This window comes from Gouania willdenowi, chromosome 7, assembly GCF_900634775.1.
Source record: "Gouania willdenowi chromosome 7, fGouWil2.1, whole genome shotgun sequence".
Lineage (NCBI taxonomy): Eukaryota > Metazoa > Chordata > Actinopteri > Blenniiformes > Gobiesocidae > Gouania > Gouania willdenowi.
The window spans coordinates 11,838,839-11,861,088 of NC_041050.1; the positions used below are offsets into that span (position 1 = coordinate 11,838,839).

General features: G+C 36.8%; 1 protein-coding gene across 3 annotated transcripts in view; it reads right to left on the reverse strand.

Moving 5' to 3' along the window:
- The window catches only part of dock3 (dedicator of cytokinesis 3), an 83,209-nt gene extending 61,101 nt beyond the window's left edge, over positions 1 to 22,108 (reverse strand). For all 3 annotated transcript variants that reach the window (XM_028452242.1, XM_028452240.1, XM_028452241.1), the window contains exons 1-4: positions 21,781 to 22,108; positions 6,053 to 6,136; positions 5,137 to 5,177; positions 3,542 to 3,597 (exon numbers count right to left, since the gene is read on the reverse strand). In XM_028452242.1, coding sequence (XP_028308043.1) covers positions 3,542 to 3,597; positions 5,137 to 5,177; positions 6,053 to 6,136; positions 21,781 to 21,817 — 218 coding nt within the window. In that variant the 5' untranslated portion in view covers positions 21,818 to 22,108. The remainder of the gene's footprint in view (positions 1 to 3,541; positions 3,598 to 5,136; positions 5,178 to 6,052; positions 6,137 to 21,780) is intronic.
- Positions 22,109 to 22,250: the final 142 nt, after the last annotated feature.

Sequence of the window (22,250 nt, forward strand, 5' to 3'; positions counted from 1 at the left end):
TAGGGCAACCGTTGACTCCCGATGAGTTTATTAAATTACTTTACTAATAAAGCTGTTATTAAGTCAGTGATACTCAACATGTGGCTATTTATGTCTTCATTTTAATTACTATTCCCCCAGAAAACCTTAAAAAAAGGGAAACTTTTTAACCCCTTTTTACCTTTTTCTTTGGCCATTTTGCAACTTCCTTTGTCCCATTTTTGCCACTTTTCCCAAAAAATTTGACACTTTTTTGTTTTTCAGATTTTAGCTTCCTTTTTGCCAATAAATACCACCTTTTTCCTAATTTTTGTCCATTTTTTGCAAGTTTTTTTTGACACTTTTACCCCGTTTTTGTCTATCCTTCAACCATTTTTTGCTACCTTTCATTTAAATAAGATACCTTTTGCCCAATAAATAACACTTGTTTTCTTTTTCCCTACTTTTCGTTTTATATTTTTGCCCTTTTTCACTATTGTTTGCCACATTTTGCTCATTTAAGCTACATTATGCCATTACATACCACCTGTTTCCTCTTTTTTGTCAATTTTTTGCCACTCTTGACTGCTTTTGGCCAAATTCAATCAATTCTCACTCTTTTCTTGCCACATTTTTGACACTTTTGGACGATTGTTTTGCCTCCTGTTACTAATTTTTGGTCACTTTACTTATACTTTACTAATCACTGTTAACTCCTTGTTTACCTTGTCGGAACGGCTGCTTTGTCAAATGGCTGGCAGCGATCGGCTTTGGTCACCATTCAATCAATCTAACTGGACCAGTACGTTTCCAACAATGAATCCCTTTGTAAAAAGTGAGGGGGATGAATTTTTGCTTTTATGAAAGGCCGGGTGTGGCACCCCGACGGGTGAGACGCGCCTGGTTTAGTTTCTTGATGGAAGAAGTATAATACTGTAACGCCATTTTTCAAATCAACACATAATTGTTGGAGAGCAAACATAATTCCTCCTCCCGACTCAGCAACTCTAACAACTCTGCCACTTCTCTTTCTCTTTCCTTTTGCTCCGGCCTGTGTGGCCATGTCCAGCTGCTGTGTTTTGTAATGAATGTAGATGAGCACACCATGCGTCCGTGCACGTGTGTGTTTGTGCATGTGTGTGTGGGCAGCCGTCAGGAGGTAATTCTCTTCAAGATTGGATTGTCACTAAGCAGCAGTGAGGCTAAATTATATGGAAACAAAGGGAGCAAGACGCATCCTATGACATTGATCTGTTGATCAATCTTTAGCACAGTGTCTGTGAAATGAGAGACTGAGAGAGGATCATCAACTGCACCACAGACAGCAGGTCGGACTGGGAAAGAAGGAACATTTCTGTACATAATGTCTCCATCATGGTGAGATGTGATAAATCTGCACATGAGAATGACTCCCATGGCTTAAAACAAGACATCGTTATTTTGAGTGGCATCCCAGCAGTCTACACCATAGACCAGTGGTGAGCAACTTCTATCAGAGCAGAAATGTCACATAAATGCGATTGTCTGATCAAAGGGCCACATGATAAACAAACATGTTAGCATTTAGATTAATGACCAATCTGAGTGTTAATACAGGAAAGAAGAACAAAGGGTTTTAGCTTTGTAGTCCTTTTGTGTGGGTTTTCGTGGTGTTTTTTGATTCTTAGACATTTCGTATGTTTTCAAATTGATTTTGTCAATTTTCTTGTCAATATGGCAAATTTTTGTTGCCTTTTTGTGTTTTTCGCATGTCATTATGTGTGTTTTTGTTATATTTTTTGTGCTATTTTTGTCTTTTCGTGTATTTTTCTGTCATTCTGTGCATTTGTGCAATTTTGTTGGCATTTTGCGTGTCTTGGAAGTCATTTTGGATATGTTGTTGTTTATTTAGTCATTTTGTGTTTAAGTGGTTTCTTTGGTGTTTGTTGACATTTTGTGCATTTTGATGTCGTTTTCCATGTTTCTGGAGTTTTGCGTGTTATGTTGGGCTTCATAGAACTTCCAACTTCATGAATTACAGTTTTGTTTTGCGGGCCGCACCAAAGAACAACAACAACAACCACATCAACAACAACAATGGTGGGTAGCGAGACTCAGCATGTTAAAATCTGAAGAGAAAAACATTGTTGAAGATGCAGCTTCAACAATGCATTTTATATATATATATATATATATATATATATATATATATATATAATTACATGTTTTATTCATTTAAAATGGCCTATAACAGTTGTTTTATCAAATAAAAAAGCTAACTCTAATTTGCGCAATTTCAGAGTGTAATGCATCGCTATTGTTTCATTACATCTATTAAAATGCATTTCCTCTCTCCTCTGTGCACCTCTCACAACACCGGTACCGACACGCCCACTCACACTCAGAGAAAGCGCGTTGCCTACTTCACGATTAAAAAACCCAACATAAACAACAATAGACACAAAAATGACTAGATGACCAGAGGTTAACGAGAGGTTCACCCGTCAAGCAAAACCTCAGCAGTTTGTTTGGTTTTTTTGTATTTTAACTTGTAAACGTTCAGTTTTTTTATGCTTGGGACATTTAGGAATGTTGTAATAGTCAGATGAAAAATGTTCCATTGCAAAAATACATTTAAAAAGTTGAAACAAATCAGGGTCAACTGCTTGTTCAGGTACCAATGCTCTGTAACTATGGTAATGAGGTCCTGTAGTAATGCTGCATTCGATTGCACTCGGAACCCGGAAAGATCCGGGTCATCAATTCCAACCTCCGAGGTAAATGTATTTTATTCAGTAAGCTCGGAAAACATGCTGGCTGAGGAGCAAAAATGCTTTCTGGGAAAATATATTGACTCCTTGGGTAAGAGAGAGAGAGAGACTCGAAGTAAGAGTTAATTAAGACTTGAATGCACCAGCGGGGTGAATCCTGCATGTTTCATAGAACCATAGACCATAGACTAGTTCATTGAACTATACGGGTATCATTACTTACCCAGAGTAGCGTTCAAATGAACAAAGTAGGGATGGAAATACCACTACAGAGTTATTCTGCACTTTTAGTAACACATGCCAAATTAGATGGCACATAAAAGTAAAAGTTGAGGAGAAAGAGACTGTTTACGTCTAACGGTGGGTGCTGCCATTTTGCTAAAACATAATTCCGACCAACTCGGGGTGCGTGAATCCTGTCCGAGTTCCCGAGTCAGGGTTCCGAGTTCAAGGGCCGTTTTATTGCACTTTTTCGATTCATTCTGTCGGATTTATCCAAGTTCCGAGTGCAATCGAATGCAGCATAAGAGAGTCCTGCAAGGATCCAAACGACAGACAACGCTCATTTCAAGAACTGTATAATTCTAGAACTATACAGTTTTCTTTAGTTATGCTGTCCTATGTTTAGGTGGCTTTAAAACTTCACTTGTGCACTAAACACTGCATCTTTTTTCCCTCAGTGCATGTAAATGCAAATATTGAACACCTTTTTTGAATTGATAAATTTCACACACAAATAAAACGTAGTATAACATAATCAAACATCAATTAGAAATCATCTGCAGCACCATGTCGCCTGACATTGTGCAAATCGCTTTAATCCTGAGACTCACCCTCTGTTTGTCACTGTAGATTTCTTCACGTGGACATAGCTGATGGGGAAAATACCCTGTGAATAAAAAGTAAGGCACATTTTACTGGCTGTAACAGGGTTACACATCCAAGTGTGAAGTCCCTTTCAATTTTGATCGACTGTTGCTTTTTCTGCAGTTCAGACATTTTTGCTACAGAATTACATATTCATGACACTGCAGCGGTGAGAGGCATGTAGTGTCCTGGCTATGGAGAAGAAAGGCACTAGAGGCCGAACGGTGCCAGCTGCCAACCTCGCACTTCATCTTGTTTATTCTAATCTGCCAGATGTGAAAGATTTAACCAGAATGAGCAACACAATTCTCACCAGCACAGGGAGAGTGTGGGAGCGACTGAATGTAGGCAGCAGAACACACAACATAGAGGGGTGTTAGTGAGATCTGTAAATAGCTGATGAGAGTAGAGAAGGACAGCATGTAGCCACTAACACCCACATTTACCAGGACTGCATCGCTTTAGTGCTTTCTTCCACATTGCAGCACTGCATAACACTACAGCACCTGGCATTTCACTTTAAAGCACAGCCTACAGTATAGACAGGATTACACCAACACATACTGATTTGCCGTTATTTACTTACAGTAAATCTGCTACGGATCATTCCAACAATTTTCAAACACAAATTGAATCTATTTTAAGAACTCCTATCCTGAAATTAACTAGCAGCTTTTTTTGCTTCTTTGCACAGACTTCATTTTACGCGTCATGTCTTAGAAAGGTTGATGTATGGACTGGTGTGATCTGAATCAAGACCTTATTATTGTTTGATTAGTAACAATATATTTGTTATTAAGATGCAATAGAATTCTTTGCTATATTATAGGGACCTTCCAATCTCAAATGGTTTATATACAAACGTAAACCCACTATAAGTAAGCACATAACAAAAACTACTTTCTGTATAAAGACAAAGTTTAGTTATTATACGTATTAGGTGCTACTAATACCAAATAGCTATAGGAGAAATGCAAAATGCTGGCAAAGGGACTAAAGTTGAAAATTATTTCAGGCTACAATCATTGCTATTTACTAAATTAAAATAATTTTTAAAAAAAATGTTAATTTATATGCACTGTCCCTTTTTCATAAATAAACTTAATTTACTGCTTTTAAAACAAAAATGACAAAATACAGTGGAGTAAATACTATACAATGCTATTAAGTGTATAATTGGTAGTTTAGATGCATTATTTGTTTTCTATATTAATGATTGTACCATCTCCTACAGCTTAAAAGCAAAATGAAAAAGCTAAATATTGAGTGAGGTATACTATAAGCAACTATAAGCATATATATATGATCAGCTGTGTTCTATAGTAACATTAAAGAAATACATATCAGAACTTACATTTTTATTAAATCAATTCCATATTTAATTACCGTATTACATTATGATTTATTTCTTCTAGTTTTCTAGGTGCTTCTTTGTGCATCACATTATGATTGAAATGCAATACATCCTATTTAATGTAACTATTTTGAGTTGGTTCTCAAAAATAAAATAAAAAAAACAATGTCTGCAATAAAAATCTATTTGTGAGTGTGCTTTACTTACCTTAATGGACGGCTTCTTACTGGAAAAGCCTCTGTACCAACCTTAAATAAAGAACACAGTGTACACATTATAAACCTTCACCCAGACAAACAAAAAAAAATATTATTCTGACAATAAATTACTTTGTGACATAATAAACCATCACAATCAGGCTCTATTAAAACAAAATGTGAATAAATACATTCCACCAATACACACATTTTTAACAATATAATAAAACATGTGCTTAGAGAAGATAAAACTAAAAAAATAAATAGAGATTTCAAAACCTTATCTTTTAAATATTAATCGATCTGTTAGTTTAGTCTTTTTACAGTCTATGGTTTAGGCCAGCTATAGCCTCACTCAATGTAGGCTACCTTAGCCTAGCCTAGCTTCCCCTAGCTAAAGTAAGCAAGTCAATCAGTCAAAATATAAAAATTATAATTTTAGAAGCATGGTTTTCCATAGGTCTGAATGTAATACACGTAGCAGTTAGTCATTAAAATTGCTAACTAAAATGTTATGGACAATATTTTGCTAGAAATTTGATAGGAAAGCAAATGTTTCTGACTTTCTATGCATTACCTGCTAATGATTAGATTTAAAACTGTTATTTACGAAACAAAACTGCTAAAAATCAATTACTAAGTGAAAACCTAGAAACTCACCGACTCCTACAGAATGAATTGGTTAACTTAAATGAATAGGTTAACTAAATCTGCTCTTAAAAATGCATTAAAAAAAAAAATATATATATATATATATATATATATATATATATATATTGCTACAAGTCGCTAACTCAGTTGAATGATAGCTAGACGAGTTTTAATATGAATAATTCCTTACATTTTCAAAGAAAACATGAACATCTTATTGAATCCTGGGTGAACACAGTCTACATTGTCATTGTTACCATTGTCAGAAATTATACCTTCACTTTTCTCCAAAATTTGGACTGTTTCCCCGATCTCCAGGACCATGGCTTGACATATCGGTGATCGGAAGTTGCATATCACTGTGGAGGAAAACGAGAGATGTTTTTCAACTGTTAAATCTTGCATTAAAAAAGTGCACCTAATGTAACAAAGTGCACCTTCTCGTGTGGTTTTAGTGCAGTGGGAGTTGGACAGTCACTGTAGCGTTTTAATAAGCTGATTAACGCTACACAGCATACACTAAGCACTACTTAACAAGCTATAAGTATAAACAATCTCCCCCAAAAAGATACATTGTCACGTTAAAAGACAAATTCTTATGTGAATATTTTTAAATCCTCAAATATTACCCACATAAAGTGTTAATAAACACTGCTAACCATTGACTTATTTTATGCTAGATGCTAAAGGGTAAAAACAGACGTCTGACTGTATAACCTATCCCAAGTACTTGGTAAAAAAAAAAAAAAAAGACATCACTTGCCCACATTTTATTCTCCACCAACTTTACAATAACATCTCCAAGGATGCTGCACAATAAACCTTTTTTGTTTTTTTTTTTTACATCTGTACAGATGTGCAAGCATGTTTAAAATGGAAAAAAATCTTACATAATCTAACTGATATTTCTATATTTTACCTGCTAGGCTGCTACTGCAGCGGCACTATAGTACTCTGCCTGCAAGCAAGTATCCAGAAACTGTTGAAATACTCATTTTTAAAGCTGCCACCCCTAATTTTTTTGTATTAGATAAAAGCATAGCCTAAGCCTCATCATAGATCAATAAATCAAACATTATTTACTCCAAAAACTAAGGAAAAAGGTCGAAATTTTCATCTCCACCGTAAACGTTCTGCATGTTGTTTTTCGAGCATTGCACTATGTGGTGTGACGGGTGCATAGAAGTGTTTTGACTTGATATCACGAGGAACACTGAGAACAAGCCAAAACAAAAACTGTGTCAAGCAAACCACTGTCATCTTTGTCTTGTACAAAAAAATAAAAAAATAAAAGAAATCACAATAAGAAATTAAGTAAAAATGCTTCTAAGCGTCAATTTACGGGACTCCACATCCCACAATGCAATGCGTTTAATAAAAATATTTCAAGCGGCCTTTTAATAATGTTCTAGCTGCTGTCAGAGATTCTCTCATAAAAGCAATTCATAGATTTCATATTCAATAAAAAAGATAATAAATACATTTCATAAATGCAAACAAATGGATGTTCAATAACTTAATAAGTAATAATTCAGTTAATTAATGTAGATCTAATTCAAATTACAGAGAGACACAGGCAGAGAACGTATTTTTTGTTCCGTTTTATTGCGTTGCTGGGGGTAGATAGGATATCTAAAATTGTCTTTTAAGAAAAAGACTTCAGTTTAATTCCCTTGGAGTTGATGCGGCCAATGAGATATTTTATGCGTGATACGTGTAAAATGTGTGTGCGTTTTCGTGAGTTCATTGAAGTTTGGTATTTTTCTTTCTTAGTTCTGAAGACATTTGACATGTAGAGACATATTAATAAACCCAAGAACGATGTTGAGCCTTGATTGAATTCATCGGGAGGAACAATCTGTGAAGCTCACACTATGAATTTTATCAATAAAAAGAGATGCATGTCATAGAAAAGGCCTTGTACCATACATGCCTTTGGAAAACGTTTATAATAAGCACCAACGTATGACACAAACAGCATTTAAAAAATAATAATATTTTTTCTTCGAGGTGAGCTTGGTGTGAATCTCTATGCTAATGAATTAGCCAGGGGACCCAATGAGGGGGAGGAAGAGAAGGAGGAGCCTGTTCTCAGCTCTGTCGCCTTTTTGAAGCTAAGTAGTACTCACTTTCTGAGCTCGGGTTACTGTGATAATTAACACATCATCGACAAACTGCAGGGCTTTCTGCACCGTAACTGCTGAGAGCATCTGAGCATTTTAAATGAGCAAGCTTTTTGGAACTCCATTACTCTAGAGTTCAAATCAGGCATACTGAGCATGTTTTTATTAAGTAAGAGAGAGTGGATGGTGCTGAAAAAAACATCAATGTAGGGCTGGGCGATATGGACCAAAACTCATATCTTAATATATTTTCTCAAAATGGCGATATATAATACAAATCTCAATCATTTGAATGAAAATTACGTCAGACCAGAAAAACAACTCAGGGTTAAATGCTCTGATGCAAAATGATACATTTATTAACAAACAGTTGCATAACATGTGCCACTTTTGGCTTTTTTGTACTATAAGGGACAGCATGTGTGAGTGAGTTCTGTAGTGTGGCTTATTTAGGTGAAGGTCTGGGTGAGGAGACACTCAGCAAACCATCAAACTGTGTTTTTCATGCTGTTCTGAGAAATAGCAAAATAGAAAAAGTGGCAACTCATAAAACTAGTATTTTAATACAAATTTACCTATATATATATATATATAGGTAAATTTACCTATATATAGTTGAATGATAGCTAGACGAGTTTCTATATGAATAATTCCTTACATTTTCAAAGAAAACATGAACATTTTATTGAATCCTGGGTGAACACAGTCTACTACTATTGTAATTTTCTATATCGCCAAAATATAAAACTCGATAAATCTTGAATCTCGATATATTGCCCAGTCATACATCGTCGTCACCTTTCTCCTTTTGACTTCAAGTTATTTTATGGAATGATCTTTATGAAACCTTTTTAGAAACTGCACCGACTCAGTTTGGTCACTGCTTAACAGACGCTACATCTGAAAAATAGAGAATGGTTATGTTTGACAGTGCTGGGTGCACAGCAATCCTTCACAAAACCTGCCACCTGTTTAAACACAGACACTCGCCTGTTTCATTGCGCCTAAAATCTGCCCAGCATTTATATATCATCCAAACATGCACAAACAGCAAGAATTCAGACTTCATGTTCTTCCTCTACTTTCTCATACTGAGTAGAAAGTGGAAAAAGGCTAAAGATTGAGTGACGGACCACATGGATATTGTCCATTTACGCCTAACCAAACATTCGCTGTCACAGAGCAGCTGTACTACGAAGCTGATTATCAACATGTTAACTCAGCCAAGGGTTTTCCAACCTGGCTCAGTGTACGCTCACATAAAACAGGTGAAGATTGCAGCATCAGACCAGTCACAAACATGGTGAAACCATGCAGAGCAACTTATTTCACCATGATGAACAATTCTCTTAAAAATATGAAGAATTAAAATCCATACTTGGGGCTAAAAACAACACTGTTGCTACAGCAAAAGCAGGAAGGAAGGAATGCAAGCAGAACCAGGCTGAAGTGTCTGCTTTTAACCACATTAATGGTCGCTCCTGATAAAGCCTTGAGCAAATTGTAGGAAAATTCTGAACTCAGTTTGTCTGACTCTAGCCTTTCACTTTTACAAACAATAACCAGTGGGTCCCAAAACAAGTAAAAATCTGAAGGCACACTTATTAATCAGTATGCTTTATTTGCCAGGTACAGTTTAGAACAATACTAGGAATTGGACTTGATAGTTGCAGCGAAAGAATGCACATCAACACACCGGAGCAGCCATTTGCGGCGCCCACAAATTTAGGTGAAAAGGGATTAACAACAGGAGGAGAGGTGAGGGGAAAAAGGGCCGGTTTGAGACAGGTTTCCCTAAACAGAGAAGGCAGTGTAAAACCAGGAAAAAAAAACTGCCTCCACAAACATAAATTTAAGCAGGACACGTGTTATCACTCACATCATGTACAATATCTGTAAATGTGCATAATTATTTACTAATGCCAAATTAAATGTGACAAAGACCACTATATTACTCATGAAATATTTATTAACAAAATATTTCAAAAAAATAATTTACGTATAGAGTTTGCCTCTGTATTATGAAATGAGTGCATACAAAGTAGTACATTAAAAAAAATTATTTAATTTAATTTTCCAAAATTCCAGTTTTTTTTTTTCCCAAATTCCATGTTTTCCTCATTAATTTTTTAAAATTACGTTTTGTTTTTTTAGAAATATTAATTTTTTCGGGAAAATATTGGTTTTTAACTCCTGTGTAGAAAAAAATAAATACTAATAAATAAAAAAATCATAATTAAACAAAAATGTATATAAAAAATAAAATAAGATACAATTGAAAGGTGGATATAAGTTGTAGTGACATGGATTATTCTGACTGCTCCTGTTTAATTATTTACAATATGTCATAAATATGTATGAGAACAGCATTAATGTCACCCAATTGCAAATTCCCCTCAGGGATCAATAGTTTACTAGATCAGGTTTATTGATTAAGTATTGATTAGTCAAGTGCTCTTGACGAGAAACGGACAGAGTTTCACAGGCACAGCTAAGTTAAGCGGGCACTGGTCGGCTCTGATTTTAGGAGTCAGTGATGATTTGCATGTTTTTTTGGCGGTTTATATGGTGTTTTGGGTGGTTTAGGCGGTCTTTAATGCTGCCAGGATGGGAAGGGGTGGGCGGTGCCCCTAATGAATCAGAATCAGAATCAGAATTCCTTTATTAATCCCAGTATGAAATGAGCGGTCCCTGGAAACATTTCCCCATAAAAAAACATTCCTTGCCTCACGGTGATTATGTCCATTTCCGCGTTCAACAGTAGATTACGTTTTCATTGGTCGATTCCATGATTCCGTTTGTGATTCTGTTAACGTGGATTTTATAATAATAATGTATGGTTGTCACAAAATCCCACGGCACACCTGGACTGGCCTCACGGCACATCACCACATGCAACTCTCTTGCCTGTCGACTGAGGCTGTAAGACATCAGTTTGTCCATTTGTGCAATTTTTGTCAATCCTGTAGCTTTGTGGCACTTTTGACTAGTCAGACTCAGTTGTTGTCCTTAAACACAATAATAATAATAATAATAATAATAATAATAATAATAATAAGACTCAAAGACGCTTTACAGGAAGCAGTAAAGCAGTGCACATTAACTCAGAGCTCTAACCACTAAATAATAAATTCACTTTTCACTCTGGACGAGGCATTTTTGCACCAAGTCAAGCCGGAGTCTTCATCTCCCATGACTTCATGATCTTTGGCTTGTCCTGAGTTAGAGTGACAGTGAAGCCCTGCAGTGATGGAGATGGTAGAGTCACACTTAATGTGCTGTTCAGTAAAGTTGCTAAAACATTCATAAAGTTTTCCTGAATTACTCTGAGGCACATTCTGTATCTTACTGTAATAGAACAAGTGTTAGTCGTGGTAATTAAATGTAACTGGTGAATTATTCTAACTTGTGGCTGATTTAGTGTCAGTCATTAATTAAAAAAGGATAATAGAATGATCAAATTGATCATTGTGTTTCACCATAACATCACCCGTGTGAATGATTATATTTGCTTTGTTATAAAATGTCATGAAATGAACTTACAGGAGTAAGTTGATAAGGAAGTATGTTTTATTGACTGCATGATGACAAGTACAGTGATTTATTCACACTGTAAATGAATTATTCAGATTTACATTTATCACCTCCACCAAGGAGGTCATATCATCACCAGCGTTTATTTATTTGTTTGTTTAAAGCACCTCATGGATTTTGACAACTATTTACCGAAAGATAGACCTTACGCCATGGAAGATTCTATTAAGATTTCAAGTGGATGTGGGTCACTACATTGATTCTGGATATATATATATATATTCATATATAATTATAAAAATTCATTCTCGGTTTGTAATTGACCAATATTTATGTCATTTGACTCAGTTATGTCAGGTTGGTTTCTCAATTATCCCTCCAAATTTCACCCGGATCAGATCCCGATTGTGCATTTCATCGTCATTTTTCCGGAGATGCCCATATATTTGGACCTAGTGTATTTTTATTGTTATTAATGGGTTGAAAATGTATTATTATTATTATCATGGTACCATGATCACGATCACTGATCCTAATATCTGGCAAAGGGAATATTTAGTGCTTGTTTATTGATGAAAGTGTACTATTAAACATGGATATACAGTATTCATTTGTAAGATTATAGCAAAAGTTTGTTTTTAGAGCCACTTCAGTGATTGTTATAAGCTTTACCAATCACCTGGATGGTAATAGTACCAACAATGTTGTGTATCGCAGTTATAGGTAAGGTGAGGTTGTACATCCTTAGAATGTAAAAAAAATAAATAAATGTGTAATGTCAAAAGATTGGACACAGACGAAGCTTTATGAGAAATAGAAATAAAGGTAAACGAATTAAACTAAAGAGATTATGTGCAATAGATTAAGATGTCACATGTAACAATATGAGATCATCTCATTAAGCTCTACTTTAAAAGATTACGCAGGTATTCCTGTTCTGTATATTCAAAGTAATACTGATGAACTCAATATCAAAATACCTTGTTGAGTCTATCCAATGAGCAGATTTTATTCTCACAAATTTCTCATTTTACATCATCAATGCGGCCTTTTCAGAATCAAGTTTTCTGTGTTGGCGGGAAGTGAGAAGACAAGTTGGAGCTGATATTTTGTTTCAACACCACACACTCGCTCTACTGTGGATAAAAAGCCATTGTTGCAAACGGTGACAGTATTTGAACCTGTGAGTTGACCTTTTTGAAAGAGGATGAGACACTTTTTTACTAAGGACTGAGTCGCCCTAATATTAATATGTTGCTCGACTGTAAAATAGGACATTTGATCATTTAGGCATGAATCAGTAACACTTTATTTGCATTTATTTTCTAACCTCGCTGTTCCTTACCAGCAGTGCCGCCACCCGTGGTGTGTAGGAAGCATGGCGAACACGACACAAGCAGGCATGTTATGAGGCTCAGCATGGTTTTTAACCAGGAGGGCGACGAGAGAACACTACAAACCTGCTGTTAATGAACCCTGCAGGTAAATGAATTTGAGGCTTTTTTTTTTTTTACGCCGTACTTGAGGAAGAAGTCAAGAAGTCGGCCCATTTCAAAGCACATCAAAGTGTTAAAAAACAGACACAAACATGGTGTCACGCATACTTGCATCACATTAGGAAACAGCAACACTCAGCAGGCTTTTCAAAGTGCTCAGGTCACATTTACTTTGCATTTACTCTCAGTGGTATCACATGCACTGACAATGAAATCAGAGACAGTCTAAAGAACATGTTGCCTTTTCAGAAGGTCAATCTGTTCTACATCAGTCTGAACTGTGTGGCCTGATTCCTGCAGCCAACGTTCTTTGGAAATCTGTACTTGTGGATAGGGCTGTGCAATATGTCAAGATTCAAGATATATCGAGTTTTTTTTTTATTTTGGCGATATATTGAAAATTAGAATATCTCCTAAATCAAGATATACAGTATCTTTATATTTCAAAGTTTATTTTGTATTAAAATACTCATTTTAGGAGTCACTGCTATCGCTACTTCTCAGAACAGCATGAAAAGAACAGTTAGATAGATCACTGAGTGCATTCTAACCCAGGCCTTCCCCTTAACAAGCCACACCACAGAATTCACTCACACATGCTGTCCCTTATAGTAGAAAAAGTTAAAAGTGGAACATATTGTGCAGCTGTTTGTTAATTAATGTCCCAGTCCCATTGAGTATTTTTCCACCTTTTGTGTATTTTGTTTTCCTTTATTTTAGTTGTTCTTTTGTGTATTTTAATGTAATTTTTCATGTCTTTCTGACTCGTTTAGTGTATTTGTTGGTACGTATGTTCTTTAATTTTTGTTGTTCCATTGTTTATTTTTTTTCTCCTTTTGTGTCTTTTGGTTTATTTTTGTTCTTTCATTTATTTTTGCTGTCCCATTGTGCATTTTTTTTTTTTTTTTTTTGTGTATTTTTATTGTACTTTTGTGTATTTCTCAGTTTATTTGTATGGTTCTTTGTGTGTATTTTTTGTTCTTTTATGCATTTTTCTATTAATTTGTGTTCTTGTAGTCATTTTGTATATTTTTTGCATTTACTTTTGGGGCCGCTAGTTGTCAATTTTTGTGATGCACGCACAAGGTTTTTTTTTTTTTTTGCTTTTTTACCTAAAACACCATGATGTTATATTAGCCAGTGTGGCATTTTGCATCAGCAAATTTAACTCAGAACTGTCTTCCTGGTAAGACCTCATTTGAATTGAAATTATCAAGATTAATATAAAATATTGCTATTTTGAGAAAAAACATAATTGCTCCATATTTCCCAGTCTTACTTGTGGAAAGGTAAAAATGATTCTCTTCATTGTAATAAAACCTGTTTTATTGTAACAATGGCTTTTTTTCTGCTTCCAGTTCAGACACTAGACTCTATTACCTACTGTCATTTTTGGAAGCGTGTTTGCTGCCTTATTTACTTTTGGAAGCTTGAAACAACGCCTTCATGGCCTGATGACCTTGCTTAAAATTAGTGACAGACATATGCAGCACGGAACAGAACTATGGCACACAGAGGGGAAATAATCTGCAGAGGGGAAGGAGACGTTATTAAACACCTGCAGGAAAAACAGTAAACACTATTATGGCTTATAAATTGCTGCAGTATTTTTAAAACAACTGGGAGATAATGGCACCAGAAGCGCTTTGTCAGAGATGATTCGGCAAACTGGGAGTACCTCCATTTTCTGAGGATACTTTTCTTTAGGTGCTCCATTTCTATTTTCAGCTCTACCCAGTACAACTGTGGAACACCCTCCCAGACCACCTCAGGGCCCCGCAAACAGTGGATGCTTTTAAGAAAAAACTTAAAACTCACCTTTTTACACAAGCTTATTTTAACAGTTAATGCCTCTTTTTAGTCCTGTCTTTTTTAACAGCAAATGCTTGTTTTAGTCCTGTATTTTAATATACGTTGTGTTGTATTGTTTTAACATTGTCGCACTTTGTGATTTGGTATCAAATGTAAAGAGCATTGCAAATAAAATGTATTATTATTATTATTATTATTATTATTATTATTATTATTATTATTATTATTATTATTATTATTATTATTATTACTATTATTATAACTAAAGCATTCCTATGGTGTTTAACATCTGGTCCACTAGGGCTGGGCGATATGGACTAAAATTCTCACCAGAAAGACTATTCTGGGTTACATTTGCGGATACAAAATGTCACATTTATTAACAATCAGCAGCACAATATGTGTTACTTTGGGCTTTTTTCTTTTTTAACACACGTGTCAAACTCGAGGCCCAGGGGGCAAATCCAGCCCTTTAGAGCATCAAAGTCGGCCCGCAGCATAAGGTTGAATTTACAGAAAACATGAATCATTGTGTAGAAATATGTCTATGTAGTTCAACTACATGAATTCAATATATGAATTCAATGAAAGTCCACAATATTTGCCAGGGCGCACAGTTTTCCCATGCTTTTATCACATGATGGCAGTCCTTTTTAATCACAAATTGTTGAAAAAGAAATCTTTTTTTTTTTTTCCAAAATCCTGCAACTTTATTCAAATTATTTCACAAATTTTTCAAAAATTTTATAAAAATGTGTCACAAACTCGAGGAAATTTAAAGATTGAATATATTGTCTGTAACTTCCATTAATTTATCTATATTTATAAGGCAGAATAATGTTGAAATTGCTCTTTTTCCCACCTAAAATTTGCAGCCCACTTGGTTTCACACTGGTTCGTATTTGGCCCTTGAACTAAAATATATCTAATACCCCTGTCCTATTAAGTCCAATCATCTCATTGTGCTATTCATGCAGTTCTGAGAAGTAGCAAAAGCAGCGACTCCCAAAATGAGTGTTTTAATACAAAATAAGCTATAAAATCCAAATATGTAGTTATAGGCAATATTGTAATTTTCTATATCGCCAAAATAGAAATCTCAAAAAATCTTGAATCTCGATATATTGCCCGGGTCTGCCTTTACAAAATGTGATGTTTATGGAAAGAAAATAAGAAATGGTATGTTCAGGTGTGACTGCTTGAGCGCTACATGTTCCGATAGTTAACTGTGAATATTGCACACATTTTAATAATAACTGTTTTTATTTTACAATTAAAACATTTAATGCTCATTCCCAGTTTTACATGATCAAAAACAATAAAATACATTTATTTGAGGACAGTTTTTTGGTAATATTTTCACTAGTGTTTATTAAAATTCCATTAAATTGTGCAGGAGATCCAGATAAATATACTTATTTTGGAATACTTTGAAAACATTTTTAAATCACTATCCCTCATCATTGGCAAAATTTCAAAAAATAAAAATGAATCACACCTCGGTTTGTAACTGTTCTTTATGACATTTGACTCAGTTATGTCAAGTTGGTTCCTAAATTACCAAACAGGATTTCATCCAGATTAGGTCGTAATTGCGCATTTCATTGTGTTTTTTTTTCGAAATGGGGGTGTACATACTGTACATTTGGACCTACTGTATCAGTATCAATGGGGATATAAATGTTTTCCAAGCCTTTGAAGTGTGAATGACCATGTTACCATGATCAGGATCACTGATCTAGATAACTGCAAATATCCGTAAAAGAGGATATTTGATTTGTCCTCTGTGCTCTTGTTTTTATTATGATTTGTTTTTTTAATAAATCACATGAAGTCCTAATGATACCTTCACGGTGAATGTGTTTATATTTGCTCTTAAAAAAGATAAAGGCTTTAGTTGATGGTAATTACGGTATATTCCCTAGAACTCATGGTATCATTGAACTGTTCTCGTCCTTGCGAGGTGAGGTTTAGTGTGTGTTGGTTAGAGTTTGACGCTGCTGATTAAGACCACATAGATAATTCTTTCCTGGCTTTACTAGCCTGTCTCACATCCAGCTCCATTAAAAAGTACATCATGCTTTCCGAGCGGGCCAACTGAGTCATCGACTTCAGCACTACTTGAGGCACACTCACTCACTCGCTATGACTCGTTGCTGCGCCAAAATCTTGCGAACCAAGGAATTTGTTCCACAAAACCACTGGATCATATCTGACTCCGAATTAGTGTCCTAGAAAACTAGTTATACCTCCGAGCTGCATGGGAGTGTCGTATCATAACTGCCACACACAGATCTGATGAGCTGTAACACATAATCAGCCTCAGTAAACTTTCTACAACTAAAGAACCATGGAGGTATAGGCTTATTTCAGATCATTTGTTTGATTCCCCTGCAGCATGAACAATATGTTTCTGAGGCTTTCCTGCAGCTCTGCAGTTCAGGTAACAGTGACGTCTTCTTTCTGAATATTTTCTGTACTCCTGTAATTTACCAATCCGTCCACGAACTGCACTCAATGCAACTTTGCATGCGGTGGAGCATAAGCTTAAATCCTCTCTGAAAGGTAACTTTTCTGCTGCCAATCGTCAGAGAAAGGTCTGCAGCTATTTCTGTCATTTGCATTGGGGCCTGGGCAAAGAAAAGAAAAGAAAAACTCAATTTCTATGGAATCACACAATTGTAATCACAAGGCTAACTGTTTGGTAAAATTCCACAACTTACACATATTATTTATTTGAATAGCTTAAAGATCTTTGGACACTATTATCACTAAGAATATAGATCTACGTCTGCACACATGGTTGTAGACATTGGATTCATGACGTTATGTCTCATTAGTGCGCCGGAAAATAGAGCATGTTGAGGAGGAGCTTAAAGGGTCCATGTTACACTAACTAAATTAACTTTTCTGTGCTTTAAACATGATAAAAGTGCTATTTGGGCTTCATACACATGCACAATGTGTTTTTTTCATTAATCGTTAGTTAGAGGGTGATTTTCTCCTTGCTTGCTGCAGGGCGAGCCCAAACACCTCGCTCCAGGAAGCTCTATGCCATGATTGACATGTAAACAAACACGCCCACGAAGATGACCATTTCAGCATCCTTCGCACAGTGCTATGTATATATTTTCCACAGTCTATGTATGTACAGCGGAACGCCCCGCCCCCACGCTCTGTCTCGTGTTCATAAAGCAGCATGAGCTCGGCTACGGAGTGGGTGGGAGGAGGGCGGGCCGTCCTCAGGCCCTACGTCACCGTGCGGGGAGGAGGAAGTCAGTGTTCTGTCTATAGACACGCCCACTCATGAATATGCATAAGTAGGCCACAAATCAGCCTGTTTGTGTAGAGTTGCTCAGAAAGTGACTTTTCAGAGGCTAAAACAGGTGACTTTGGGAAAATAAACCTCAAATACTATGTTTTTGGGGTTCTTAGAACAAATGGTGATGGGTGAAAAATAGCAAAACATGGGACCTTTAACTTTAAAGAAGGGAATTTGTTGGTAGATGATGAAATGATCTCCACTTAATGAATTGTTCTAGGAAAACATACACTGCAAATATAGTTTATTTTATATCATCAAGTAATTGGCAAATCACATAATAAACGTGCAGGTTATATTGTGTTTTTGTCCCTGTAGAATGTTGTCAGTTATGCTTTTTGTATGGATTATTCTGGAAAGTGTTGTTTTCCTATTTAATGTGAATTCATCAGTGTGTGGTTGATTGCCCATCTAGGCGTGTCAGCTATTGGATGAGCCCTATTGCATATCCTGGCACTGACCCAGGTTAGTAGAGCAGGTTGTTTGATAGCGGTTCACATGTGTGTGAGTGTCCTTTAGCAAAACACTGACGCACAAGTGGCTTCTAATAAAGAATAAAAGCACCGTTACCATTGATCCGTGTGATGGTGTGCAAAATGTTGTGGTTGTGATTGGCTTTGAAACAGCACTTTGACAATGCTAATGTGGTTTGCTTCTACTTGTGATAGATCTAGAAACATCATGGCTTAAATGGTCAAATGGTTTTATTTCCAATCAGCCAGTCTGGGTGAGGGTTTGATTCCAGACTTTTTCTTGTATTGAGATAAAAGTGTCCCTGTAGCCAATGGATGGCCTTGTATTTCTAAGTCACTGTAAGTGATGAACAGTGTTAAGCACCTCGGAAATCAAGAGGGACTAAAGCACTGTGTAAGTAAAGCCTAGTAATTATATATTAGAAAGAATTGAGGCGATGAATAAAGTTAATATGAACATTTGCATTTAGAAAAGGAGGGACGATATATGTTGCAACAAGCTATCGCGATATTAAAACGTGACAAGATGTGTCGTCTAATAAAAAATTATCTACACAACGCAACACACCAGACTGTTATGGGTTGATTTTATTTTCCATTTTTAGATTCCTAAGAGTTGAAAAGGTCATACCCAGAGTAAGTATGTAAGTTGTCTTTTTTAACTTTTTTAAGAATACTGTATCGTATCGTTATCACAAGCCAATTTTATCCATCATATCATCAGTGTATCGTAACCCACTACTAGTATTTAGAGATCTTGTTATGTGGCATTAAATGTGACTATTATTTGTGAAAACATGGTAACACTATACTATAAGTCTGATACATAAGGCTGACATAACGCTGTCATTATCTGTCATTCGCAAGAATAAGGTGTCATTAAGCAGTCATTAAAGCTGATATCTGGAGTTCTATGTTTATGTATGATTCTTTTGAAATGTGAAAAAATACCTAACTAGTCTTTTACTATGGTCTACTGCAGGTGGTCATTCTTATACATTAATGTATTTAAGTCCCTCCTTCGTCCTATAGATTCCTATACAAATGGAAACGATCGCTGAGTGCGTCCAGCCAATAGGCTTCGACTTCCTGTTTTTGAGACCGTCGATCAAAGTGAATGCGGAACTATGCACGGAAACAAGGCCGCGCGTCACAACAGCAAACAGGTAAATAGGATTTTGGCTCTTACCTGACCCATAAACCTATATCAATGTGACCCGATGCGACCTTGTTATGTTCTGGGATGCGCATGCAGAAAAGTAGAGGCGTGGCTTCTGGTAGATCGGCAGAGGTAGTGGGAGGAAGTGAGGCTGTTTAGGGCGGGACATCGAGACGTTTCTCAGAAACTCCGGATATCAGCGTTAAGTTAAGTGTTGTTCGCTTTCACAAAATTATGACACCTTTGGAGCTATGTTGGCATTTTTTGGGTTAGGTGGAGGGATCTAGTGGGAATAGGTAGGGTCAGGGTAACCAACGACACTTAATGACAGCCTTCATGATACCTTATTCATGCCAATGACAGGCGTCATGTCATAACAATGACAGCACAATGTCAGCCTTTATGCATAAAACTTCATGTAAAGTATTATGGAAAACCCATGAAGGTTTCATTTGACAGTCTTCATAAGAAGTTAGTGGTGAAAGGAAGGGCCTGCATGTGCAGCATCTCAACCATTCATTTCAGAGTGGTGCAATGATGCTGTGATTGGCAGTCCATCACATGACATGCGATCAATTAAAATAAAATAAAATAGAAAATAAAGCCACAATAATTGATGATTTTGTACAAACAAATAATAGGATATGACGTGACGACAGCAGCAGCAGCATGGGCCTTGTCTACAGATATTAAAGCAGCCTGTCAACATCTGTTTTCTAGGAGAGAGAGAGAGAGAAAAAAAAAGGGGGGAATTCACCCGGTGATCGGTTTTCCTTTACATTGTACACCGTGTACCGTGCTGGGGTTACAGACTATGGAAGACCCGCATTTCAGCACCGCGGACAGCGCCGAGGAGCCCGAACTGTTGCTTTCCCGCACAAAAAAAAAAAAAAAAAACTACCTCCTCCTCCTCCTGCTTCTCTTCCCAACCAGTGGATCTATCTGCGCCTTAGAAAACCACCGCAGTCACACACACACACACACACACACACACACACACGAGGTGGAGATAGAGTTAAAATGCAAGACTTGTTTTTTTTTTTTTTTCTTTTCTTTTAAATAAATGTTTGTAGGTGTTTCTATGGAGTATAGGGATGTGGACCATGTCCATGTTTAAGGCTGCAGGAGCATCTGTTCATGACTCACCGACCTCCCTAATGAAAAGCTTCCATAGAGTAATCAGATGCTATGGATGGACTCGTTACTTCAGCGTTACTGTGTGGGGGGCCCCTGAAGTCAGCTTGTTGACTGAGTGAATGAGTCGTGCTGTCTTTCTTCTTGGTGATTATTTCTTGCTTTATGATGTCATCAAAGTGCAAAAAAAAAAAAATACCGCTGTGCTGTGGTACAGAGGGTGTAAATATGTATATGTCCTCCATCAGGGCCCCTGGGTCCCTTTACTGTGTGGATTGAAAGACGCACAGATGCAAACTGCAGCGGTGCTTCTTGTTTTGCAGAGGCTGTTTTTTTTTTTTTTGTTTTTTTCTGTCTCTGCAGCTGCAGCAACGGAGGCTTTTTTTTCCTCCACAGGTAGAGATTCTCCACTAAGCTCCACTACAGCTTACACCTGTTGGATGGGGCGCAGTCACGATGCCCTCTGGTGGCGTCATCACGAATCGTCTCATTTTTCTCCCTTTTCTTTCCCCCCCCCACAGACTAAAGGCTAAAATATCACCTTGACGCAGTTTTTAATACATTAGATTCACATAAATACTGCAGCTATAGGCGTGATCTCCAGGTTTGGTGTGTGTGTGAGTATGTGTGTGTGTGTGTGTGTGTGTGTGTGTTCTGCTGTAGCATCTTTATAATAGGTGGTGCTACTGGGCTCTATCATCCCACGCAATCTCTCTTTCTATGCAGTCACTGACCGTGTATATCAGCCATTATAAGTGTATGCGCTTTCCATTGGGTGCAACGGGCTTAATGTTGGAAAATATAGGCACACATGCATGGAAACCACCCACACACGCAGCATATCAATGATTTAAGACAAATACAACAAGCGATCTCTGCGTTGGATAATACGAGTCCATTCAACACAAATAACGCCGGTAATTAGCAATAAAAGACGAAGATTTTCTCACCAACTCCGATTTTCTCATCCTCTGTAGGAATCCACATATTTGGTTAGTTCCTCTCCGGTCGATCGAGCCACATTATGTCGATATTTGTAAGGTGGTGTTGCTAAAAAAAAAAATGTAAATATATGAACTGAGCTACTGAACCTATGCAGATAGAACGGGATGAACGGACTGTTAGAGGCTACATGTCTCTGCCGGAATCCGGATCCTGACGTTTGGTTTGTGCCAAGGAAAAGGGGGGAGGACGAGGGACCATGAAAGCCTCAGTATCTCTGCTCTATTATGTCCTGGTGCGTGTGCGCGTGTGTGTGCACGAGAGAGAGAGAGAGAGAGAGAGAGAGAGACTGTGTGTGTGTGTGTGTGTGTGTGTGTGTGTGTGTGTGTGTGTGTGTGTGTGTGTGTGTGTGTGTGTGTGTGTGTGTGATGCAGTCTCCGTACACATGCGCTCTCTCTCTCTCTCTCTCTCTCTCTCT